The 27408-nt window shown below is 40.3% G+C and overlaps 1 protein-coding gene and 1 long non-coding RNA gene across 2 annotated transcripts; one reads left to right on the top strand and one right to left on the bottom strand.

Moving 5' to 3' along the window:
- The first annotated feature begins 117 nt into the window (after positions 1-117).
- LOC135753252 (E3 ubiquitin/ISG15 ligase TRIM25-like) lies at positions 118-6761 on the top strand. The gene is made up of 6 exons (XM_065271282.2): positions 118-721; positions 913-1008; positions 1094-1327; positions 1500-1653; positions 1817-1864; positions 6247-6761. The coding sequence occupies exons 1-6, from the start codon at positions 131-133 to the stop codon at positions 6759-6761; spliced, it is 1638 nt and encodes a 545-aa protein (XP_065127354.1). The 5' UTR covers positions 118-130.
- LOC135753254 (uncharacterized) lies at positions 1483-26862 on the bottom strand. Its single transcript, XR_010533555.2, has 3 exons — positions 26225-26862; positions 25366-25448; positions 1483-1618 (listed from the first exon to the last, which is right to left on the bottom strand). It is a non-coding gene; the product is annotated as an uncharacterized lncRNA (long non-coding RNA).
- Positions 26863-27408: the final 546 nt, after the last annotated feature.

Here is a 27408-nt window from a genome sequence, read left to right on the forward strand (position 1 = left end):
AACACAGTGATAATTAGTTAAAATCGATTTCAGAATCTTTGGAACGATATGCCTGAGTTTCTCAAACACGGAAACATTTGAGAAACTGAAGAGTTTTTGAACGCGTGACTGTATTTGTGCAGTTAGTTAAATGGCGGAAGCGACTCTTTTAGTGTCTCAGGATCAGTTCATCTGTTCAATCTGTCTGGATTTACTGAAGGATCCAGTGACCATTCCCTGTGGACACAGTTACTGTATGAGCTGTATTACAAACTGCTGGAATCAAGATGATCAGAAGAGAAACTACAGCTGCCCTCAATGCAGACAGACCTTCAATACAAGACCTGATTTATATAAAAATGTGGTGTTTGCTCAGATGGTGGAGATGCTGAAGAAGACAAAACTTCAGACTGATCGATCTGCTCTCAGTTCTGCTGGACCTGAAGATGTGGAGTGTGACGTCTGTACTGAGAGAAAACACAAAGCTATCAAGTCCTGTCTGGTGTGTCTGAACTCTTACTGTCAAACTCACTTTGAAAGACATGAAGAACTTCAATCAGGTAGACGACACAAAGTGATTGATGTGACAGGAAGACTTCAGGAGATGATCTGCTCTCAACATGACAAACTCATCGAGGTTTACTGTCGCACTGATCAGAGATGTATTTGTTTGCTTTGTTTGGTGGATGAACATAAAAATCACGACACTGTATCAGCTGCAGCAGAGAGAACTGAGAAACAGGTATGAACAAATATATGAAATATAAATATAAAGCAGAAGTGAAACGACTGCTTAGTGCTGCGTGGCCACATGAGGGCGCACAAGAGCAGAAGAAAAGACAGTTTGACTGAAAAACAATAAATTAGAATAGAAGATTACTCACTCAAACCTTACTGACCAGTTGAGTTATCTGTTATGAATCTGTTGAACAGAGATTACTGGAGGACAAGCAGAGAAAACTCCATCAGAGAATCCAGGAGAAAGAGAAGAAGCTTCAGGATCTAAGAGAGGCTGTGAAGATTCACACGGTGAGTTTTGATGAATAGAGAAACATAAATACTGAAAGAAGTGTTTGAGATTGAGTTGAATGTTTCTCTCTGTGTGTGTTAACAGATCTCTGCACAGACAGCAGTGGACGACACCGAGAGGATCTTTACTCAACTGATCCGATCCATTGAGAGAAGACGATCTGAGGTGATACAACTGATCAGAGATCAGGAAAAGACTGCAGTGAGTGAAGCTGAAGATCTCTTGAAGAAACTGAAGCAGGAGATTGATGATCTGAGGAGGAGAAATGATGAGATGGAGAAACTTTCACAAACAAAAGATCACATCAGTTTCCTTCAGGTAACTCAACACTGTACACTACAACATACATTAAAATAAATACATCTTGACTTTAATCTGATAGGATTGAGTTTTATTCATGTCAATAGAGTAAAGATCACTGTGTCTAAATCAACACAAATCTGATTGTTGTGTATTGTAGGTTTGATGTTTTTGTGTTGTGTTCATGTAGAGTTTTCAGTCTCTCGCTTCATCTTCTGGATCTTCAGACAACATCACTGTCTGTTCTCTTCTCTCTTTTGATGATGTGATGAAATCTGTCACTAAACTGAAAGAAAAGATGGAGGATTTCTGTAAAGAAGAGATTAAAAAGATATCTGAGAAAGGTAAAGAAACATCTCAAACTAAGACTGTGATTTACTTTCAGAAATGAGTCTTACAGTAACATCAAATATAACAGAAGAAATACAGAGCAGATTAAAATGATGATGATTTTATATGAGATTTAATCTGATGATGTCACTTTATTTTCTTTTGTTTAATTTTTAGAAATGATTCCCACCGATGAACCCAAGATCAGAGAGGAGTTCCTAAAGTGTAAGACACATTTTATAATTATTATTATTTCTCATTCATTACATTATGTAAGGGATAATGTAGAGGCAGCCGGTAGTTATTGGGAAATAAGCCCCGACAGTGTGATCAGGACCTGATGCGAAGCGGAGGGTCTTGTATCACACTGAAGGGGCTTATTTCCCAATAACTACCGGCTGCCTCTACATTATCCCGCTTATTACACGGCTACTTGTCACATAAGAAAAAAACTGGACATGAATATGAATTTGAAACATTTTATTGGCATATTTGTTTTAAATTAACATTTTTATCCTTTCGCGAAACTTTGCACAGATGCATAAAATGATCGTAATACCTTATTAAGGTCCTCTGCTTCATACTTGTCTGTCTCCATTTTTTCTCTTTTAGCCAGTCTTTGAGAAGTTTTAATGCCCATTCTGTATTTGTTGTGTGTTGGCTTCGTAGCTGTCATGCTCTATTTTGTCAAGTTCAGTCTCAGTAAGCTCTCTGTGTCTTGTCGTGGTTGTCCAGTGTTTGTCACAAGATTGCGCCAAACAGTAATCTTTATTGATCTTTATTGGCGCAGAGCGATTTTACTCGTACAAGTCAATTCAATTTAATTCAATTTTATTTATATAGCGCTTTTCACAATACTCAATTGTTTCAAAGCAGCTTTACATTAATAGAAGCAGTAAAAGCACAGAAAAACGACAGATAGCACAACATAATACACAATAGCATAAGCAGTCAAATTTGCTGCGGCTATGACGCGACATTATGAGCGAGCGTATTACTAATGTAACGTCTAGGAGAACAAGCTAAGTTAAGCCCAAGCAGGCTACCTCCCCGGGGTAAAAAACCCCCTAGGAGAAAAAAACAAAAACCCCGGGTTGTTTAGCCGAGGAAATAAAAATAAAAAATCCTAGGAGGGAAAAACCCTTGGGAGATATACATGTATATACACACATATTAACGGATAAGGAGATTAAGCGGAGATTATGCGGGTCCTGCCGGTGGTCGTTGGTCAGGCATCAGCTGGGCATCACATTGAAGGACGACCAGTAGATCAGAGGTGTGCCGACTTTCACATCTACCGGAACTGGGTCTGTTTGTCCCATTGTCCTCAGGGTCAATGGGACCCAGGGACGAGACCGGGAGAGAAAAACAAAATCATATTAGCGTAGGGGCCGTTCACATGTAATGCAAGTGTCAAACAGTGATGTGGTTTAATCAGCTTAGTTTCAGACAGACTAACTATTGCGGCATAATTATCCAAAGTTGAGGATTTTGCAAATTGGGGGCCCACTGCGACGGTATATATGGTAACTAAGGGTCACCTTCCGATTTTTAAGAGAAAATGAAACCTGTCGACCCGTTTGACTAAGGCCTGTAACCCCACTGTCGTCGTTAATGCAGGTTCAGTGGCAAACGGGTCTGTATGGCATACTATTAACAAGACACAAGAAAGCGCCAAAATCACAATCCGGCTATGCGTTATTACTTTGGAGCGGTTATTATTTGAAAAGAACGAACCTGCAAAAGTCTCAACTGACCAATCAGAATCAAGCATTCCAGAGAGCCGTGTAATAAGATAATATAATACACTATTACACATTATGTAAGAAATAATTGACGACATGCTGTTGAATTATTCGAGAATAATGATACACTTTACACCCCTGGTGTGAGATCTGCATCAATCTTTAGGTCTACGTCAAAGTACATTACATTTATCAAACACTTTCATCCAAAGCGACTCATAAAAGTGATGAACACAACAAAGATTAATATACATGAATGTCAGGACTCTCATTGGTCAGTGTAATGTTCACTGTCCTGACTTTATCTCACTTCACACGTACATCAATAAACCTTCATGATGACCCTGATGATGCATCACTGCTTGTTCTTGTTGGCATCACTTTTGTCCGCTTCAAAGCACTGCATACCTGAAACACCACACAAGTCTTGATGTTTTGTGATCCAGTCGTCTATCATCACTATTTTCCTCTTGTCAGAGTCGTTCAGATCTTTTCTTCTTCTAACAGATGAAACTGAAGAACTGACTGTTGACTTGTTGTCTAATATCACGTCACCTCGTCCTGTAAATGGTATACAATATAGACCCGTTTGCCACTGAACCTGCATTAACGACGACAGTGGGGCTTTAGGCCTTAGTCAAACGGGTCGTCAGGTTTCATTTTCTCTTAAAGATCGGAAGGTGACCCTTATTTACCATATATACCCTCGCATTGGGCCCCCAATTTGCTAAATCCTCAACTGTGGATAACATAATTATGCCACAATATTTAGTCTGTCTGGAACTAAGCTGAGTTAAACCACATCACTGTGTGACACTTCAATACATATGAACGGCCGCTACGCTAATACGATTTTGTTTTTCTCTCCCTGTCTCGTCCTCGACCCGAGGACGAGACAAACAGACCCAGTCCCGGTAGATGTGAAAGTCGGCACACCTCTGATCTACTGGCCGTCCTTCAACGTTATGCCCAGCTGATACCAGACCAACGATCACCGGCAGAACCGCTTAATCTCTGCTAAATCTCCATTTCCGTTCTCCCAAGGGTTTTTCCCTCCTAGGACTTATTTTTCCTCGGATAAAAGCCCGGGGGTTTTTTTTCTCCTAGGTGGTTTTTCACCCCGGGGAGGCAGCCTTTTTGGGCTTTACCTAGCTTCCTCTTCTATACGTTGCTTTAGTAATACGTCCAATTATAATATTGAGTAATAGCCGCAGCAAATTTAACTGCTCATGCTATCATGTATTCTGTTGTGCTATCTGTCGTTTTCTGTGCTTTTCACTGCTTCTATTTATGTAAAGCTGCTTTGAAACAATTGACTTTTGTGAAAAGCGCTATATAAATAAAATTGAATTGAATTGAATTAATGATCAGTGTATAGTTAAGCAATATCGCTCTCGGAGTCGTGTGATATAGCTCTATATCATCACGGCTGTGATTGCCTCCTACGGCCTCGTGCCTCTGGCCTAATCACAGCCGTGATGATATAGAGCTATATCACACGACTCCGAGAGCGATATAGCTTTTATACAACAGTTCGACGGCACACGTTTGAAAAACGAAAACTAGAAAACAACAACTGAGTTATTTTAAAAGCCTCTTTGTTTGAGAACTACTTCTTCCGCCACGGATTTGAGGGCGGCCAGAATGACAGGTAACACTTTCGGCTGCTTTGAATCTCATAATAACTCAATGGACGGAAAAGCCGTTTCTTTATATTAACGTTTCTTGGTCACAAAGTGTAGTTTTAAGATTAGTTCAGTCGAGAATATATATGTATTATATTTAAATCTACAGTCAATTAGTAAAGATAGCACCTGTTTGAACGTTTGCTTAGTGAGATTCAGTATGTATGAGAACCAAAGCATGAGCGGACGTCAGTGTTCACTCGCCCCGCTGACCACCGCCCTCTCTGGGCTACATCTCTGACAGGGATTACCTGGCTCTCGTGTTGGCCTTGTTTGTTTATGATCGTCAAAATGAGATCAAATCAGCAGTATTTGGTGTCATGATCAAACTAGTACTTGTTTTCTTATTCATATTTAGTGTCTTTTGTGTTGTTATTGTTTTGGTGCGAGGTAAAAGTTAATAAAACTAAACTTAGATAATGTTACTATTGGTTTACCATTTCATCTTAACGTGATACGAGCACTCGCTTATTATTAGACTTCGCTCTTATCAATACTATATAAAACTGTTTTTTATAAGTGTCAGAGATATGTTTTTGCATGCTGCTTATAAATATATCAGTGGCGATATCTCATAACATGTTTTAATAGTCATGTCTAGATAAAATAAATGATCAATGTCCACATTTAAAAGCTGCGGTGCTTACCTGCAGTTCCACAGTGTTTTCGCGTTCTGATAAGAGATATAGCTCCAGAAAAAAATGAGTGTTTATATTCCTCTTTCCAAGTGTTAATCGTCCACACGATGTGACAAGACATTTCTCCCATTAACTTTAACGTAACATCCAAGAGTGCTGATCTTTGACGGAATAATAACTTCCGATTGGGATTCACACACTGATTCACGAGCTAGTAAACTAATGAGACACACGGAAAGTGATTAAAAACAACGCGGTTGTGTGTGTCCATGTGTGCGTGCAGTTTTTCCATTCAGAGATGAGCCTGTTTAAAGGACCTCCATTCACTAGGTGGCAGAATGATACGAAAGGTGAAGCGGTTACTGTGCAGTTATCAGTACAATATCGCATAGCTCTTAGCCAATCAGATTCGAGAACCAGAAAGAACTGTTGTATAAATACTGTATATACACTAACCTGACCTTTACACTCAAATGAACAAATATTATAAATATTATAAACTAATTTACATCAAAATATGATGTTTTTATCTTCCTCAGATTTCAGGCTCTCTCTAGACCCAAACACAGCACACAGGTGGATCCGTCTGTCTGAGGAGAACACAGCGGCTACTGGCACTGACACAGATCAGCCGTATCCTGATCATCCAGACAGATTTGATGGTTGGCCTCAGGTGTTGTGTAGAGAGAGTTTATGTGGACGCTGTTACTGGGAGATTGAGTGGAGTAGTTGTGTGTTTATATCAGTGTCATATAAGAGCATCAGCAGGAAGAGAAAAGGTCATGAGTCTTTATTTGGACGTAATGATCAGTCCTGGAGTTTGTTCTGTTGTCCCTCTGGATGTTCATTTGTTCACAATAATATAGAGACAGATCTCCCAGTAGTCTCCAGTAAAATAGGAGTTTATGTGGATCACAGTTCAGGATCTCTGTCCTTCTACAGCGTCTCTGACACAATGACCCTCATCCACAGAGTCAACACCACATTCACTAAACCTCTCTATCCTGGGTTTTACTTGTATAACAGCTCAACAGTGAAACTATGTCATATCTAACATTATAAATGATTAATGTGCACTAGTGTATATATAATATATAAAATATATATATATAATGTATAAATAATGTATAAACAATCCAGGGTGCTTTTCAAAAATGGGCCTATAATATAATAACATTAAGAAAAAAGAAAAATGAGGCACTCCTGATAAACGTATAAAAAGCCTTTAAAGGCGGAGTCCACGATGTTTGAAAAACGCGTTGGAAAATGAGACGGGCCGATAGGCCTGTCACGATAACAAATTTTGCTAGGCGATAAATTGCCTCGGAATTTATCGCGATAGGCGATAACATTGATGCTCCGGGACCATTATAATAATGCAGATACACCTTTTCAAAAATCTATAAACTTTTATTTCTAAACAATAAGTAATACTGGAACTGGAAGACATTTTAAATATCCACAAGAAATGAACAAAATAACAGGATGATTGCGTTTTAGGTGCATATGCATGTTTGTCGTGTTGCCACTTTTAGTGCTACGTTATTACCACAAATGCGACATAACGGCTCGTTCAGGTTTAGTGGTTCGTTCAGGTTTAGTGGTTCACCTCGGTCATTAGGTTTAAATCCAAAGTACTCCCACACTGCAGCTGTAGCGTTTGGTTTTGAAACTTGGCTGTTTACACTTGGTATCAAGATGTGTTTTTGATCAGATCACAAGTGGACGAGAGAGACATATCACATTTACACCTGGTATTTAAATCCGTCTCTTTTGTCCACTTTCGACCGCTTCTGTGCTGAATACTGTGAGGGGACGGTCCGTGAGACGGTGGGCGAGTCTCTCCGCTGTCATTTGAACGCCAGCGGGAGTAATTATGAGTTTATATGGACGCAAACTAATATTATGTCGGAGTCCGCTGCTTGTTTAGCAAGTATACATGCTGCACAGTGTTTTGTATGTTTATATGTTAGAGCTTTCTCTGAATTTTCAGCGCAATTGATGAAATAAGATCGCGCAACTTTCACACGCTTGCAAAATGAAACTGCGGAGATCACCCGCTTTAGTTTATCAATGAAAGGCTAAAATAGCACTGTTCACCTTGTGTCAGAAAAGACGTAAAACATTGTAATCCGATCGATAAAAACGCATGTTAATGACAAGTGTAAACAGCCTCTAGTAAATCCATCTTTTTCTCCAACTCTCGTCTTAACTAGTGTTTTCTCCTGCTACACTTCTCACGCGGCGCTTATCCTCCTCAGTACTCCTACTGTGATAGGCTACGCCAGGAGTCCCCCCTCCCCACACAGATCATGCGACTGACAAATGACTGACGAGGGTTCACTCCTTGTCACTCGTTGCACGGAGCGGTCATCCAGTCTCTTTGGTAGAGAGAGAGAGAGAGACAAGGAAAACAAACAAGCATGCAAATGTGAATTATCGCGGCCTAAAAAAATGACCGAGCTCATTTTATTTACCGTGCGATTAATCGATTTATCGTTTATCGCGACAGGCCTACGGGCCGACTACCAAAACACACTTATAGCCAATCAAATCAAATCAAATGCCGGGTTGCGTATGTGTGGGGCGGGTCTATCAACAGAAGGTCCAGATTCTATTGGGGTAGGGGCGTGTTTGTTTGGGTGATTTCAAATATCAACATTGGCTTTCAAACATCATGGACTCCGCCTTTAATCAAACAATGGCTAACTTCAGATATTATGTGGCATTAAGGCAGAATTAAAGTTTAAACAGTTAATTACGTGCCTGTTTTGAGGCCTTCAACTGAAAATAGCTGCAGATGATTTCATGTTTGGAAGGATATCAAGTTCTTTTGTGCAGAATACATTTAACCGGTTAACTTTTACCCTTCAACCTCTTACCCCCCAGTCACATTAGCTACAAGCGACAGAGACAGAGCGACAGGCTACCATTCATTTTCAATGGAAGTGGCCGTTTGCCTGCGACAAGCGACAAGCTCGGCGCTGCGCGAGCAAGGCGGGGCCAAAATAGACAAGCAGGCTATTTTATGCAAATGCTGAGCGATGCGACAAAGCGACTGCCAATCGGAGTGAAGGAGCAGCGTGACGTAGGTCTGTGGTCGCGTCTGAGAAAATAATTCAAGATGGGGGAAAATGCGTATTTATGTATATATCTGATAAGTTTGGCATTTTATCTCATATATTTTGTTACTTTTATCGAGAAATAAATACTTTTAAATCCAAAAACACCATTGTTGAAACTTAACAATACCTCTAAAGTGACTTTTGATACCGCTTTTGGAAACTAGCCAAGGAACGCCCATCAAGCGAGTGCGTGTCGCTCGGTGTCGTTCACTTTTGTAGCTAATGTGACTGTAGGGTTAGATTTTGTCAATTGTTTTTCAAGACTGTAAAGCTCTTGTTCAGTTTTGCCTTGGACATTTTTACATACACCTTGTATGATTTATTCAGATTACATAAAGACATAGACATAATACGTACATGTGATTTTTTTCCTTTTTAATAAATTTGCAAAGATTTCAAACAAACAACTTTTGTATTTTCCTTTCAAAGTAACATTTTTAGGATAACGTTTTTTTAAAGTAGTGTCTAAACAATTAAAGATAGGTTCGAAAAAATTTCACACATGTTTTAGTGCTTAAGCATGCTACACAATGAGTCTACACAGTTAGCATAATGTTAGCTCTTAACTGCTGGATCATGCTAATTGTTCAGACTTGTAGGTCTGAGGTGATTTGTGCCAAAGGGCCTGGGTTAAGTTGTGCCAGAGGTGATGTGCTCAAGAAACTACCCACACCCCAAAAACTTGGTGGTACAGCCATAAGACAGCATAAGTTTATGTTCCCCTGTAGTATTGACACGTGGGATGTTAAATAGTAGGCCAGATCCAGATAGGGTTGCCAACTTTCTGAAATAGAAATAAGGAACGGGGGGGGGGGGGATTTGCCTGGGTCCGGTGACATGCCCCCACAGAAGATAATTTTGAAAAAAATAACCCCTGAAATGAAGACTTCTGGTGAAAATTGTGGAAACTAATTAATAAATTTAGATAAATATATTTTATACAACTTCTTAGGCCTAAATATTTAATAAATAGCAAAGTATGCCTCATAAGTATACAAGACTGAACCACATAGATGTGAAATATAAAGGCTATCATGATCATTTTGCCAACAATGAACCATGGTTTTAATTTAAGTTTATAATACGCCCTCTTCAAAGACCCCACCCCTTTTTAAACCTTGAGCTATCTAACTTCATAATTATTTAATCAGAAACCTATCAGAAATGATTGACACATTATGAGACGGGAGGATGCGGGATACAGGAACAGAGGGAGAGCACTGGAGAGATATATATGTGGATTGTTAGGCTAAACCTGTACTATCTCTTTTAATATAATCACTTTCTTATCAACTATATTTGAGTTTTAAAAATCCACATAATTACATACCATATGAGCCTCTGGAGACGACTGACGGACAATGAACCTTAACATTCCTCCATCCTGTGCCCGCAGCCTCTTGCTCCTCTTGTGATTATCTCCTCATGCGTGCTGCTTTATATCACACACTCCGCCGTGACAAACAGAAAAAACGCGACGGCATATGGTACAATTGGCCTTGTATTCATTGTCCCTCACGCATTCCAGCCACGGGTAGTCATTTTCCCATTCAATTCTATATTTTTGTGCTCGTTTCTTTTTCGCAGGCTGCTCGGATGCAGTCATTTTTACATTTCCCGCTGTTGTCACTTGTCGCCATCGTTGCTATGATACGTGACATCACAATGACTGAAACGACCAATGGGCATTCCCTGATGGGGCTGCAACGCAGATCATAGACAAACAGAGGGAGAAATTACCGCACCGTCAGGGTTTTCTTATACAAATGACACGGTCTTCGTTCATGGCTGACATTATAAGCTATGTGTCTGTCATGTATTTGCACTGAATTAATTTTCATAAAATACGGAACAAACTGCGTTCCGTATCAGTTCAATACGGAACAAGAATTTTATGTGTCAAATACGGGACGATTCCGTATTATACGGAACGGTTGGCAACCCTAGATCCAGACCACCTAGACTTACATACTCACAGAGGATAATCTGGAGAAGTGAGGAGATGGACATGCTTCATCATTGTTTGACTTAGGCCTACCTGCCATTTGTTTTATTTAGCTAACACTGATTTCAGTTTTGAGTTTGCACTATGTTATTAAAGAGAAGTTTTATTAAGTTTTTAAGTGGCCAAGTCACAATAGGATGTTTAGAAATTAGTCTAGTCACTTTATTCTTATATATTACATAATTGACAGACAGGTTCTGTGTATGTCAACAGGCATCTATTGCCAAAGCCACTTTGCCTGAAATTATTCAGAAATATCACATATTGTGTATTTAAGTTGTGTTTTTCCAAAAACTACAAAATCTGACTTATTCCAACAGTTTAATAGAGTGACAATATCTAAATAAACCTTAAATGAGTAATTGTGTAATGAATTTGTCTTGCTTTAATATAGCATTACAGTTCATAACATTAAAATGTTCTGTTTTACTTCAGAAATCACCGGCACAATGAATGTTTACGTGTTGTGTTCAATAAAAACATGAAAACGTATAATGTTTGTGCGGTATCAGTTTAAGCAGACTGTGTTTCTCTATTTTTGTGACTTAGATGAAGATCAGAACACATTTTATGACCAATTTATGAAGAAATCCAAGTAAGCCCACACATACTTTATCTTTCAACTGTATGTACATCCTTAAGTTGAAGGCATTACTGTCATGGCCTCACTTTAAAGTCACTTTGAGTAAAAACTGGCACAACTCACCCCACTCTCCCCTACCTGTTTTTTAATTTTGTTAATTTAATGCCTATACGGCTTTCTAGTTATGTCCGGAGGTTTGGGGTTTTTATTGTTGTAGGACAACAAAGCCCCCAAAGTCAAAGCGTTTGATATCCACTGAGCTCCAGGAATCTGTAAGGTTTTGTTCTGTGTTTTCTTGTGTTCTATGTGTTTTAGTAATTAGGACTTTTATTTTGACATCCTGTTCTGTTCCGGCTTTTATTCTGATATTCATCTTGCCGTCACGCTTCACACTTCCTGTCTGTTTTGTATATAGCCACTTCCTGTACACCATCACATTGCTGATTATAGGTGCGTTCCATTCGACAGGGTCCCTGCGGAGTGTTCACTGCTCCCTACTCCCTGAGCACGGTATATCAGTTGAAGTGGACTTCACAGACAACCGCTCATTTGGAACGGCCTTCAAACGTCATCAAAGAAAGTCAATGACGGGGTCGCGCAGATTGATATAACATAAATATATATAGGACTACATTCATATTTTAATTTTTATTTACTATCACATTTAAAATATGTACACTATACAATAATAAAAAACATTGAGTACTACGTAATGAAAACGTATGTTTATTATACACTTTAATTGACTATTGCTGCTATTACTTGACTATTAACAGAATTGAAGCCCTGCTGTACCTGTCATGCAAATATGAAAGTAAACTTTTATTTGGTTAACTATGTGTATTTATGTGTTTTTAAACGATTGTCATATAATTGCATATCGGTCTGACCGTTCTGATTGGCGATCACGTGATGCGCGCAATGACAGTTGGGTGATTATCGCTCTCCACTTCCTGTGAAGTGATGTATCGATGTTCCCTGATTCCCTATGGCGTGCGCAGTCCCCTTCGAACTGAACATGTTCGCTCCCTTCGGATTGGAATCTCACTTACTGTAAGATGGCGGAATACCCTGTGAAGTCCACTTCGCAGTCCACTTACGGTCGAATGGAACGCACCTTATTACTTTGTATGTCCAGCCTGTTAGTTTACCTGTTACCTGATTCCTGTTTTTGTATTCTGCCTGTTTTTGACCCGTGCCTGTTATTTGGATATTGTGATTCTTCTCTGCCTGCCCTGACCATTTGCCTGTCTCTGGATTACGTTTGCGGATTGCCCTTTTTGGGATTTTACTCAATAAACCTTTTGCACATGCGATCATTGCTTTCTTTAAAGCACAACCATGTTACAGAATCAACAAAATCACAATGACTGAGGCATTTGAACAAACTCTTAAAAAATGCATTGTTTGTAAACAAAACTGATATTGCAGTACAATATATTCCTTCTGTTAAATGTAGAGAAGGTTCAGAATGAGTCAAAAGGCACATTTGTTTACAATATTTACAGCTCCATCTAAACGTATAAATATTGAGATAAAACAAAGAAGCTGAAAGTAAAAGTGCTGAACAGAAATCTAACTGGAAACAAGAACATAACATAAAAAGATCAACATCAATAATAATACATCTGATCAGTAGCAGGTTTAATAAATGTTTAGTTAGTTATTATTAAAGTCTTTACTTGTCATTTCAGTTCTTAACACAAACAGAAACGTGAATCTGCCCAGTGAGAGATCTGAAGCGATGTTTCCTTCATGTGATATTGGCCTAAATCTCAAACTGATCGTATGGTAAAAAACAAGAGATCTTGTGGTAATACTTAAATCTGCATTTAGTCTAGAATACGATAGTCAGGCCTTGTAAATACAGTAGTCAATATCACACATCTCTCTATTCCTGAGATTAAACGCAACCATGTGGAGACTGCACAGAAAACCTTTGGTGTGATGGGAATTAAAAGTCGAGAGAAATGAAAGATCGGAGTAAGACAGCAGCGCAGTCATTTTACTCACGACCTCCATGGATCATGTGATCCAGCGTCTCGCGCATGTCCAGGGCGTCCATACTGAAGTGGCCGTTGGGCAACAGAAGATGCGACTGTTCGGATGAAGACGGCATGAAGTGTGAGGAGGAGGAGCTAGAGTCTGACATCGAGGAGTTTAGAGGAACAGAATTAAATAGGGAGGAAGAATAAGGCACAGGAGGGGTGGAGGACGACGACAACGGGGCTTGCGAGGCGAACGGGTACTGCGGCGAAGTGCAACTGAAGTCCAAAACGTCAAAATAGAAGCCATTGCTCTGATTGGCTACTCTTTCAGGAGCAGACTGACTGTTGACCGCGTGTGACTGTGAGAGTTGAGGCTACAGAGATCAGGGGAGGATCTACAGCGGGGCAAGGGGGCACCTAACTTGGGTGATCCAAAACTATGTCCAGAAGCTTCTCAAAACATTGAACTAAACAATAATATTACCAAAACTGAAAAATTTAATTTTAAATGTATTCTTAGCCCTTCTCCCTTCAAATATTTAGACTGCACTGATTCAAACGTGCAAGGGGCGTTCGCATAGAGTCTAGCTCACACACACAGCGAATCTACTGCGATGCGGCGGTGACCCTGCGAGTTGCAGGCTACAACTCTCCAACCCTATATCACGAAATTATGTACCTATAGGCACGCATGGACCAGCGTGACAATGTCACGTTTCGCTGCATTTGAGCGTGAGCATGTCACACTTTTCTGTTTGTGTCACTGTCACGTATTGGTTAATCAACTTTTTTGTCCTATTTGCAAACCATTGTCGCTTCGGTTTAGGGTTAGATTTGGTGCTTGCGTTAGTATGTCACTTTAAGTATTGGTTTATAAAAAAAATACAAGACTTATTCTTTTATATTTTCTAAACTTTAACCAAATGTCGCCTGACGTTGGGGTTAGAGTTAGGTTTGGGTAGGGATGTCATTTTATGTAAATCTAACCCTAAACCGAAGCCACAATTGTAAGAAATTAGGACAAAAAAGTTGATTAACCAATACGTGACAGTGACACAAACAGAAAAGCGTGACATGCTCACGTTCAAACGCAGCGAAACGTGACATTGTCATGCTGGTCCATACGTGCCAGTGACACAAACATAATTTCGTGATATTGGCTTGCACTCTCAGCTGGAGCTGTATAAGGGGCTAATCACACCAAACGCATTTAACTGCTTGGAAACGCAAGGCGCGATGCACTGCTTTTAAAAAAAGAGCAGTGAGGCAACCACTGAGTCAGCCGTCTTGTCAAATATTAAAGTGTGAAAGCTCTTTTGCTGTTAACTGTCATATTAGCAGAAACTTTGAAAAGAGGGCACTTGCTCTGACCTTGTTGTGCCTGCGTGTGTTGTTGTGCAGCCTGCAGCTACAGACCCATTCTCATTCTCAGAGCCCTCAGAGTATCAGCAATTTTATTAAGCGAATCATACTCATTCGAATTGCTTTTTAATCAAACTACTTTAGCCCATCGATACAATAGTACATTTAATATTTGTAAAGATAAATTGTAACAAAAGTTGAGCAGATAATTTATGTTTTTCGCCTTTTCCCCCCCGAAAATATTTATAGCTGAATACGTTAGCTTTTAACCTTAGACTTTTTGTAGACAAGCCATTGTAAAAATTCGATTAGTTGACATTAAAGTAGACCAATTAAATACATTAAGGGGCGGTTTCCCGGACAGGGATTAACTTAAATAAATATACAGTAAGAGCTGCCCAAACTGAAAACAACTTGCACTGACATGTCTTAAAATACATCAGTGGCTACCCACTAAGCAAAAACACGTCCAAAAGACGTCATTATAACGTCTTTGTCTACCGTTTAAAAGACGTCCACTGAGTAGCCAGAATGAAAGTTTTTGCAACGTCTTTTTATGTCTTTTATGTGTTGAAATTAGACGTCCTACTGACATGCTTGTTTAATGAATGTTTAAAAGATGTCTTCTGGAAAGCCAGAGACAACGTTCATTTAAAGGAATAGTCTACTCATTTTCAATATTAAAATATGTTATTACCTTAACTAAGAATTGTTGATACATCCCTCTATCATCTGTGTGCGTTCACGTAAGCGCTGGAGCGCGCTGCGACGCTTCGATAGCATTTAGCTTAGCCCCATTCATTCAATGCTACCATTTAGAGATAAAGTTAGAAGTGATCAAACACATCAACGTTTTTCTTATTTAAGACGAGTAGTTATAAGAGCAAGTTTGGTGGTACAAAATAAAACGTAGCGCTTTTCTAAGCGGATTTAAAAGAGGAACTATATTTTATGGCGTAATAGCACTTTTGGGAGTACTTCGACTCGCCTGAAAAGTCCGCTCCCCTTCTCACTCTCATAATGGGAGAGGGAGGGTGTTACTGCGCCGAGTCGAAGTACTCCCAAAAGTGCTATTACGCCATACAATATAGTTCCTCTTTTAAATCCGCTTAGAAAAGCGCTACGTTTTATTTTGTTCCACCAAACTTGCTCGTATAACTACTCGTCTTAAATAGGAAAAACGTTGATGTGTTTGGTCACTTCTAACTTTATCTCTAAATGGTACCATTGAATGAATGGGGCTAAGCTAAATGCTATCGAAGCGTCGCAGCGCGCTCCAGCGCTTACGTGCATGCACAGAGATGATAGGGGGATGTATCAACAATTCTTAGTTAAGGTAATAACATATTTTAATATTGAAAATGAGTAGACTATTCCTTTAAAAAAAACAATGTCATGTGGTAATTTTGTTGAGGATTGTTTTCTGTGTGTGCGCTTTTGTTTTTTAAGAATGAACCACAAATCGCGTTCTTGTGAAGGGGAAATTATCTTATTTTTAATGTGTTTATTACAACTAAAATAATTTTTGTTATATTTTTATCTTAATATTATATTACATTTTACAACCAGACTTTCTTAATCTTTTTAAAATCATGAATGTAAAAGCAAGTAGTTTGGTGGATGCTTCAACACAGTGCAACAGATAGCTTTGGCACATTTTTGCCAGATTTATTTATTTTATCCCAGCAACATTGCAAGGTGGGGCCCATGTGGGCCCCATATGGGCTTCCTATGTGGGCCCTATATGGGTTTGTCCATGGGTTCCACTATGGCCCCACGTGGGTTGCCCACATGAATTTCATATAGAAACTGAGTGGGGCTTACGTGGGGCCCAGCTGGGCAACACACATGAGGCCCATATTGGCCCCACCTAATGAAGCCCACATTATTTACCAGGGCCCAGTATGGGTTTTTAATGGCTACTTGACCGCTCCCTTATTATGAAATAATTATACTTTTAATGCTTAATTGTAATTTACTTAAAAATATATTTGTTTTAAATTGAAAACCGATAAAAGCAAATCATTTCAGTTCAGTAAATATCAGATTTCAGCAAAAATATTCAACATTTAATTAATCTGTAACATCACAAAACATGAAGGAGGTTCAATATGAGAAATCAAATTAAAAATATACTTAATTTAAAAATACTTTATTGTCAATTTATAACAATACAATGCTAAAATAATCATGAACATTTCAAAACTGCTAAGGCAGGTAATGACTAACAATTTAACAAAACACTTAGGCCCAATCCCAATTCTACCCCTTAGCCCTTTCCCCTTCCCCTTTGTTTTGCACGTTGACGTGAAGGGGTAGGGGTGTCTCAATTCTCTTTTGGCTGAAGGGGAAGGGGTAGGGGTAAGGGCCAGATAGCCCTTCAAACGAAGATTTTTCAGGACCACACTTCAGACGAAGGGGTATGATACATTTCCAATATGGCCCATAAATTTAAGTATTTTTGGACATTAAAAAGTATTTTAATAACAAATAATCACTAGTTTTATGTATACGGTTATGTTCTCAGAAAAAAGATTTGTAAAAATCGCAATGAAAAAAGTTTGCTAATGTTATTGACCTTGTGATAGTTCCACAACATATATATTTTTTAATAATTTCATTAAATATAAAATTTATTTGTATTATTTCATCTGAGCATCTATGACGTAGGAGCTAGCAACGACTTATGATGACGTGTAACGGTCTAGTAGTGGTGTCCCATTTCTTATGGGAATATTTTCAGCCCTACCCCTTAACACTCTGTTTCAAGGGGCAAGGGGAAGGGGTAGGGGTAGGGGTAAGGGCAAGGGGGAGGGGTATAAAATAGAATTGGGATTGGGCCTTAAAATAAGCATTGAAAGAAGTCAAACTCTTAAAATACTTGAGACTCAAAAACAACACAAATATTGCTCACTGTTCTGGAGATGGTCTTAATTCTGATAATTATTAAATGTTTGTTCAACAGTTTTTTGAAGAACTTCCAAGGCATCCACAGCCGAACTCATTAAATGTCCTTGCACGTTTGCTTTGATTCATCACTGAATACATGAGGATAGACATTGAAGACGCGTCAAAACCATTGCACATGATGGGATGTCTTTATTTCTCTCTTTCACGAGTTTAGAAAACACAAGCACTTACTTTGATTGATGTACTTCATAAAATGTGCAAAGATACTTAGACAGACAGTGCAACCACGATGAAGACGATGACGGTCAACAAAAGGTTTCTCCCCATGCTCACCCCGGGGCCATGATCAATAAACACAGGTGAGCACACACACACACACACTAATACAAACACCACACCCCCGAGTGCCACCCACAGTAAGCAATGACGTCATGAATGCAGGTGCACATACACGACAGAATAAGAAGAAATGAATAATAATAATAGAAAGATCAAACCCAATGTATGGCTCCTACATTCTGGCCCCAAATTATTTCATAGTAATAATTCAATTCAATTCAATTCAATTTTATTTATATAGCGCTTTTCACAATTTGGTAATTGTATCAAAGCAGCTTTACATAATAGATGCAGTGAAAAGCACAGAAAATCGACAGATAGCACAACATAATAAACGATAGCACAAGCAGTTAAATTTGCTACGGCTATAAATCAACATTATAAGCAAACGTATTACTAATGTAACGTATAGAAGTTAAGCCCAAAAAGGCTGCCTCCCCGGGTTGAAAAACCCCCTAGGAGAAAAAACCCCCGGAATTTTAGCCGGGGAAGTAAAAAAAGTCATAGGAGGAAAAAACCCTTGGGAGGTATATATATATATATATACACATTGAAACGAATTGACCACCACTAACACCTTGTAGGAGACAGACACCAGCAAGACATGCAAAGTGAACTGATCAATCCTTTTAAAGTCCAATGATGTCAAAATTTATGGCTGCTTCATCCAAAGATCTTCACTGCCCCTCTGCTTCCTGCAGAAGGCAGACTTTGGTTATTGGCCTGTTCAGAAGGGTGGTTTTAGTTTTGATCCGTGCACTTCGTACCAGTCCATTTTTGTCCGTAACGGTATCCAAAATCCTTCCTATAATCCAAGTATTACGAGGTGCCATATCATCCACCAACACCACAAGATCTCCTGGAACAAAGTTTCTTTTGGCAGTATTCCACTTCTGGCGCTCCTGAAGTCCAGGAAGGTACTCCTTTACCCAGCGCTTCCAGAACAAATCCGACATATACTGCACTTGTTTCCAGCGACGACGAGCATAAACATCCTCCTCCTCAAACAACCCTGGGGGCAACAATGGCTTTGTCTTAAGCAGAAGTAGATGATTGGGGGTCAATGCCTCCAAATCTTGAGAATCTGTTGATGCCTTTGTTAATGGACGGCTATTAACAATCGCTTCAGCCTCACAAAACACTGTCACCAAACCTTCTTCATCCAGAGTCTGAGTCTTCAAAACAGAGTTTAGCACTTTACGGACTGACCAAATTAACCTTTCCCAAGCACCTCCATGGTGTGATGCTGCTGGGGGATTAAAAACCCATTTCACACTCTTTTGTAACAATGTGTCATTTATGAGGTTGTGATTCAGATTCTCAATGGCCTTCCTCAATTCTCGTTCAGCGCCTACGAAGTTAGTACCATTATCTGAATGGATTTCCAAGACTTGACCACGTCTCGCCACAAACCTTCTGAAACCATTGGTGAAAAAGTCAGTGTCCAACGATGAAAGAACTTCAAGGTGTATGGCACGCATCGCTAAGCATGTAAAGATTAACCCATACCTCTTGACCACAGCTCTTCCACGTTTAACATCAAACGATCCAAAGCAGTCCAAACCAACTCGACTGAAAGGAGGCTCATCAGGAGTTATTCTGCTGGGAGGAAGGTCAGCCATTTTCTGACGTCCAGGTGAAGCAGACAATCTACAACACACGACACATTTAGTCAAAACTTTTCTGATGGCAGCACAAGCACCAGGAATCCAATATTTCTGACGTAGCTGAGAAAGCATATGGTTGCGTCCACCATGGCCTGTTTCTTGGTGCACATGACGAAGAATAAGTGTGGAGATGTGTTGATCTTTAGCCAGGATAACTGGATGTTTTGCTTCAACTGGCATTGCTGCTCTACTAAGCCGTCCTCCAACCCTAATGAGATCACCATCCAGGATGGGGTTAAGCTTGTAGAGGTGACTTGTTCTTTTCACACACTCTCCTTTCTTCAAGTTAGCCAGTTCTTCCAAAAACCTTGTTTTCTGACAAAAACGAATAATATCGGACTCTGCTACAACCATATCCTCCACGGACAGAATACTCCTTGGTACTTGAGCCTTAACCGCTTTCATCTGGACCTGTAGCTCTTTCTCCAACTGCTCAGCACTTTGGTCCAATTTAGAAAGGGTTTTTCTCAGCAGCTTTCGATGTCTCACCAGAAACAGAAGCAAGGTCTTAAACTTAAGGAACCAACCAACAGCTCTTTTAAAATGGAGCCAGGAGGAAAAGTGATCAATGAGCCTTTTCACTGGACTGACCTGCTCAATTTGAACAGCATTCACCATCACAACCTTGACTTCTGGGTCTTCAACAAAAGGGTTATCCAAGGTCTCAGGATTTTCAGGCCACCTGCTCTCAGGCTCATGAAGAAAGTCAGGACCACAGAGCCATGCACTAGTCTTAAGCAATGACTGAACTTTAACACCTCTGGATGCTAGATCTGCAGGGTTGATTAATGTATTGACATACCTCAATTGGGATATGTTAGAACTTTTCAATATCTCAGACACTCTGTTTGATACAAAGATCTTAAATCTGGATGTTTCATTTTTTATATATTTCAAGACAGAAGTGCTGTCTGTCCAAAAGACTGACTGTTGAAGGTCCATTTCCAGCTCCTTTCTCCACAACTTGTCCATTCTGCTAGCAACCACCGCGGCAGTCAGGTCCATACGTGGAATAGAGACAAGTTTTAGTGGAGCTACTCATGCCTTTCCCATTACAAAAGCAGTATGAGTCCGCCCTCTATCGTCATGAAGCAACAGGTAAGTCACAGTCCCAAACCCTTCCTCACTTGCATCTGCAAAGTGGTGGAGCTGAGCAGAGACAAGACGGCCACAATCCACAGGCTTTAAACACCTACTGACCTCCCAATTTTCAAGGTCATGAAGGTCTTCCAACCAAGTCATCCATTCTCCAGCAACAGAAGATGGCAAAGGATCATCCCATCCCAAACGTTCCTACAAAGATCTTGTAGGATTTTCTTCGCAGACAAAACAACAGGTGCCAAGAAACCAAGAGGGTCATAGATCAAATTAGGCACAGACAATATTACTCTTCTTGTGAGTGGATGGTTTTTAAGTGTGATTTTAAACTTGAATGAATCAGATTGGACACACCACTGCACACCCAAGGCATGCTCTACTGGCAAAGCATCACTATTCAGATTCAGATCTTTCACCTCCATGGCTCGGTCCTCCTGAGGAATGGTAGCAAGAACATTGCGTCGGTTACTGATCCATTTTGCGAGCTTAAAACCACCTTTAGCACACAAAGCACTAAGCTCTTGACATAAAGATATTGCTTCCTCCTCAGAGTCGACAGACACCAAACAGTCATCAACGTAGAAATGGTGCAGGACAGTGTTAACTGACATAGGACTGAAGCACTTTTGATTGTCTTCAGCACACTTCCTCAGGGCGAAACAGGCACAACTAGGTGAGGAAGTAGCGCTGAACAAATGAGCCAGCATTCTGTATTCCATTAGCTCCTGACTGCAATCTCCATCAGGCCAACAGAGAAATCTCAACAAATCAGAGTTTTCAGCCGGCACCTTGACCTGATGATACATGGCCTCAATGTCTGCCATGAGCACCACAGGCTCTTTGCGGAATCTTGTGAGGACTCCTACTAACAAAGAGAGATCTGGTCCTTGAAGAAGCTGTAAGTTTAAAGATTTCCCTTGAAACGTTGCCCCACAATCAAAGACTACTCGTAGTTTTTTCTTTTTATGATGATACACTCCATGATGGGGTATATACCACACCCTTCCATCGCAACGGGTCAGCTGATCAGAGGGAACTCTCTCTGCATAGCCATTAGCCAGCATATTGGACATAAATGTGATGTAATCAGAACGAAAAGATAGATCTTTACTCAAACGTTTTTTGAGACTCAATGAACGCTGTTCTACAACGGTCTTGTTATTTGGCATGTTGAGGTATCTTTGTCTTACCGGTAAACCAACACTGTAATGACCATTGATGAGTTTGGTAGACTCAGAGACTAACTCAAGGAAGCGTTTATCATCCCTTGACAGACCAAGGTGTTCATCCTGCAGAGTTTCAGGAAAATCCACCTTCAGCTGCTTCTCCCAAAGCTCATCAAGCCTCGCCACTGATATCCGATTGACTGTGATGTCAGGCTGCAAACACTTTTGATCACTGATATGACAATCTCCATGGAGCGGGCCATTCACTGTCCAACCCAGGATGGTCTTAATCACATATGGACCCCCATTCACTGAACGAACAACCTGCCATGGCTCCAGAGCTTGAGGGACATTATTACCAATCAGAAGGTCAACATCAGCATCGATCTGTGGTATTTTTATGTGTCTTAGGTGCGGCCATCTTTGGATGTCCTTTAATTGCGGAATGTTACCTCGATGCACAGGCATGCTCTGTTGAGTAAAAATCTCAGGCAGGCCACAAAAGTTGTTGGAATCCAGCCCAGCAACTTCTAAGTCTGACAACTTTTCACTACTTTCTCTTGTCCCATAGTTCTAAGGAGGATTCCCAACTTCGTCCCTGTAAGATTGAGTCGGGTCATGAGTCGCTCCGTACAAAATGAGGCGGTACTCCCCGGGTCCAAAAACGCATACGTGACCAAGGTCTTTTGACCCCTTTTGGATTTCACCTGAACAGGCAGAATAGACAGCGTACAGTTCTCCTTACCGGCCCCAGTCAAGCCACTGGACTGAACAGACACCACGGCACCATCTCTGACCATTTCCAAGTCACCATTTGTCTGATTCAAAACCTTTTCTTTTGCTTTGGGGTAAATATGCAACAATGTGGGATGCCTATAGCTGCATACACTACATATCAGACGTTTTTTGCATTCTTTACTCATGTGCCCAGTGCACAGACATCCAAAGCACAGACGATTTTTCTTCAAAAAAGAAATTTTGTGTTTGTTTCTGCAAAAGGCGGCAAACATCCAATGAATGCCCAGCACCACAAAACAAACAAACTTTCACTAATAAGTCCTTCTGCCTTTTATACCCAGACTCCGCTTTGTTCTCAGCAGGTGTTACAGTAGTGGCAAAACTACTGCCTCTTACCTTTGAACTAGTTTGAGACTTGACCATGTTTAATTCTTTTCTTCCTGATGCAGACAAGGCCGCCTTAATGCACGGGCTTACCTGGGCTGAAGCCCAGGGGCCTCCCAAGTTCAGGGGCCTCCCAAGTTCACGTTCATTTTGTTTTTTAACTTGTCAGGTTGTCTGTCAATCACTCTAACTGCACGTTACATGGCTGCTGATTGGTCCGTGGTAACTTACTGTGAAATAAAATATCAGACGTAACAGATTTTTCTATTCCGTGTAATGTAATTAAGTGCGCGTTGTCAACTTGGCATTCCTGCATGTTAGACTGAGTGTGACAGAGAAACGGGAAATAATCCACCAACAAATGAAAGAGTGATTTCCGAAATTTCATAATAATAAGCACTGAGGTGCAGGTCTCTCTCTCTCTTTCGCGCGCACACTCTCGCTCTCTCTGTGCTCGTACAGCTGCGTCTCTGGCATGCAGAAGTCTCTCCAACCGTGCGCAAGAAACTGTGCCGCCAAATAAAAAAGGGGTTCCCGAACATTAATGCTGTTCGTTGTTATAAAGTTTAAGTTTACTCGCGTTTATATCAGTGACGCGTGCGCAGCTGGAGCGCTGTAGTTTGACGCGATGTTAGCTCACAGTACACACATCTGGCTTAGAAAGACGACGCAACGGTAAATGTGCAACTCAAAGCGTGACAAGACCATCTTAAATGATCATCCCCTGATCGCACCATTCATATTTATATTCTCCTTATCTAAAGATCTTATATACAGGTATGTTCCCTGTCTGTTTTGTGCATATTCATACGTGTTCGTTTTACATGCGTAGTATGCATAAATACTAAATACAATGCATAGCCTACTATATCTTCAATAGCCTACAAAATAAATAACTGATTAAAAAACAAGATTCTGTCTATAAAGACTTATCTTTTGTTAACATTAATGCATTTTCACTTTAAAACTAACTTTAACTTCTTATATTTTTACAACTGTGGTGAGCATTTAGTTAGTGAGTGGCAATTTTCTGCAAATTTGTATATTCCAAAAACTATATAAACATAAAGCTTATAAACATATATACTTTTGGTTTTATTTTCACCACAAGTTGCTGTTTGTGGTTGTTAAATAAAGTGTCTTGTGTTTATGCTCAAGTGGACTCAGTGATATGTTAATAATGATAATATGGTGTTTCCTGGGTCAAAGAGGGAAAACTACATTTTGTGATGTAGATTACATAGATATTACACTTTTTTTTTTCCAAAATGAGACTATAAATTGAGGGTATGGGGGGCCTCCAAAACCTCTCAGCCCCAGGGCCTCACATTAGGATAAGGCGGCCCTGGTCACGACCACACTTTAACAATTGCCTATGGCAGATCCTGAGTGACTCTGGGCAGATCCAATAGTTTTAAACTTCAACAGAAGACCCTCCTTAACGGAAGTAACACTTTGCAATGGAGCGTGGCCAGACTCTCTGTACAAATGAAATGAATGTACGAGAGTCTGGTTGGACCAGGCTTGAGCTAACAAGCCAAAAACTCAGAAATAAGACTTTATAAGCTGTTGACACAAAAAAAACTAGCGTTTCAAAGACACAAAACTGGATTCAGGCAACTTGTCATAGTACTACTATAATTAGAACTATGCCCAGTTGCCCACTGGAGGGAAACGTAATCAGCGATCCACTTTTGTCTCCTTAAAGGCTGAGTTTTATAGCTTGGTACTAAAAACGTATTTCTGGGGTTTTCAGCGTGTTAGCTGTAGACTCTGTCACGCAGCAGCTTTCAGGCATTGTTTTGTTTTTTGGTTATAAGCCAGAAATGCAATATAAAGTAAATTGAGATGGTTGGATTGTTTTCCCCCGGTGGGCGTGGTTTTCAAATAATGCACTGTCTGTATAATTGCTCCCGCTTTTACTCATAGCCTACAAATGAACTCCTGTCAGCATTGCATTGTGACCGAATCTTTCAAACAGGAGCGTCACATTTCCGGCTGACGGCAGACATATTCAGGCCAATCACAACGTACATATTAGCTGGCCAATCAGGGACACAGCGCATTTCAGATCGATGAGTTCTGTACAAAATCAATGCGTTTGAGGAAGGGAGGAAATCTAAAGCTATAAAAATTTATGTGTTTTTAACTGTACACCACGCAAACACATTGCATATTATACCAAATACACAAAATAACATTGTTTTTTACCAATGAAATTGGATGCACTTTATAAATAAACCACAACCTTAAACCTGTAAACAGCAATGTATTAGTTTAAGGTTGTACTTACTAGTTATGAGATTCATAGCAACTTAGAGATGTTTTCTGACAGGTCTGCTTTGACTCTGCTGCACGGATATCAGCAAGGAAAATCTACAAACATAACATGCAATTTGTCACAAAGCAATCAATATTGATGAAAAGGATGTAAAACACAGAAAAGAAAATTAAAGTATACAAAATATAACAGAATCTATGTTTTTAGGTTTACTTGTTCATTTAATATTGCTCATATGGTGCCACTCACGTTTGGATGTTAAAACCTTCCTGGAATAACTGCTATAAACGCAGAAAAATGACAAGATGCATGGTAATATGTTGTGAAAAAAGTGAGTTAATATGCTCTCAACCTGCCTGAGTTTACATCTCTGTCTGTGGCTCCCTTCAGAAAATTTTGAAATCTTCAGCGTTTCTTCTATTATAGAGGTTATATTGGTCACTCCTAAAATAAAAGAACAACTTTTTTGTATATATATATATGTTTACGATAAAACATGTGTTTGTACTAGTTTCACCAAATACTCACGCTATATGAAAGTTTTTTCACCGTTTAACTGTGCAGTACATTGCATATTTTAGGCTAAACAAAGTAGCCTAAGTTACTTCCAATAATGCATTGACAACCTGAACAAAGCTATCACATCATCTCATCAACACACGAAGTTGCTTTTTAAAAAGCAAAACTTAATAAACAATGCAAAAGCTATAGTCACCCTAACATTATCACTTTTGAAAAGCGTCCACATGCTATCAGACTTTCTCTAAGACAAAAAACATTTCTATGAAGTAAATATTCAACACAAGCGTTTCTGTTACGTGTCAATAATAGTTTTGTGTATTATTTGTGTATTTTGAGGGACTAAACTTACCTGAAAACAGTAAAGAAACCCGTGAAAGAGGAGCTTCGTCAGTCCCACCTCATGGTAATCCGTATTGAGGGAAAGACGGCTGTTCGACTTCCTGCCTGCGGCCCCGCTAGAACTGACAGACGCATGACGTTAAAGTGCCGCGAGAGCGAGACGAAATTACACTTCGTATGAGTTCTCGAATCGTTCTCGCGGTACTTTGACGTCATACAGCTGTCGGTTCTTGCAGCGCCGCATGAAGTCGAACAAGCCAAAAAGGGCACGTGTTCGGCACGCACAGCACACGCGTCATGGCAAATTCACACATTGACATAATCACTACAACAATTTAAAATCTCCTCAAATGATTATGAAATCACAAACTCGTTTTGTTGTCTATAAATGTCCAAATTACCACGCCTGCACGTGGACTATATTGTATCAAACACTATCTCTCATTTTTTATTCTATCCTTAAAATTCTTTTAAACTGAAATATTAAAAAAATATGTATGCATTTCGTTAAATAAGCCCTATATGCAGTCTCATATTGTTTTTCATGTATTTTCTTAAGATTTTTAAAATTCTTAGTTTCAGTAACCTAGCAGTTTGCCACTGGTGTACCAACGGTGGGCAGGGGCAAGCCGCTGGTTGCTTGCCACCCAAGAAACGCCGGGAGACAGACAGCTTTTTTAGGTTGGTCGGTTTGCCGAAGGTGCCCCGACGGTGGTCCGACCGCGTCAAGCCGCTGACTTTGTGCCACCCAAAAACCGCCGGCAGACCGCCAGGTAATTGTTTGCTGGGGCGGTTTGCCACTGGTGTACCATCGGTGGTCCAGCAGGGGCAAGCCGCTGGTGGCTTGCCACCCAAGAAACGCCGGCAGACCGACAGCTTTTTTACGTTGGTCGGTTTGCCGAAGGTGCCCCGACGGTGGTCCGACCGCGTCAAGCCGCTGACTTCGTGCCACCCAAAAACCGCCGGCGGACCGCCAGGTCATTATTTGCTGGGGCGGTTTGCCACTGGTGTACCACCGGTGGTCCAGCAGGGGCAAGTGGCTTGCCACCCAAGAAACGCCGGCAGACCGAAAGCTTTTTTACGTTGGTCGGTTTGCCGAAGGTGCCCCGACGGTGGTCCGACCGCGTCAAGCCGCTGACTTCGTGCCGCCCAAAAACCGCCGGCGGACCGCCAGGTCATTATTTGCTGGGGCGG

Source organism: Paramisgurnus dabryanus, chromosome 6 (assembly GCF_030506205.2).
Source record: "Paramisgurnus dabryanus chromosome 6, PD_genome_1.1, whole genome shotgun sequence".
In the NCBI taxonomy this organism is placed as follows: domain Eukaryota; kingdom Metazoa; phylum Chordata; class Actinopteri; order Cypriniformes; family Cobitidae; genus Paramisgurnus; species Paramisgurnus dabryanus.

What these genes read in the sequence shown, in the direction of transcription:
- LOC135753252 (XM_065271282.2), top strand. Translation starts at nt 131, where the DNA reads ATGGCGGAAGCGACTCTTTTAGTGTCTCAGGATCAGTTCATCTGTTCA. An exon ending in AGGCTGTGAAGATTCACACG is followed by an intron (nt 1,009 to 1,093) that starts GTGAGTTTTGAT and finishes GTGTGTTAACAG; the next exon opens with ATCTCTGCACAGACAGCAGT. An exon ending in TAAAAAGATATCTGAGAAAG is followed by an intron (nt 1,654 to 1,816) that starts GTAAAGAAACAT and finishes TTTAATTTTTAG; the next exon opens with AAATGATTCCCACCGATGAA.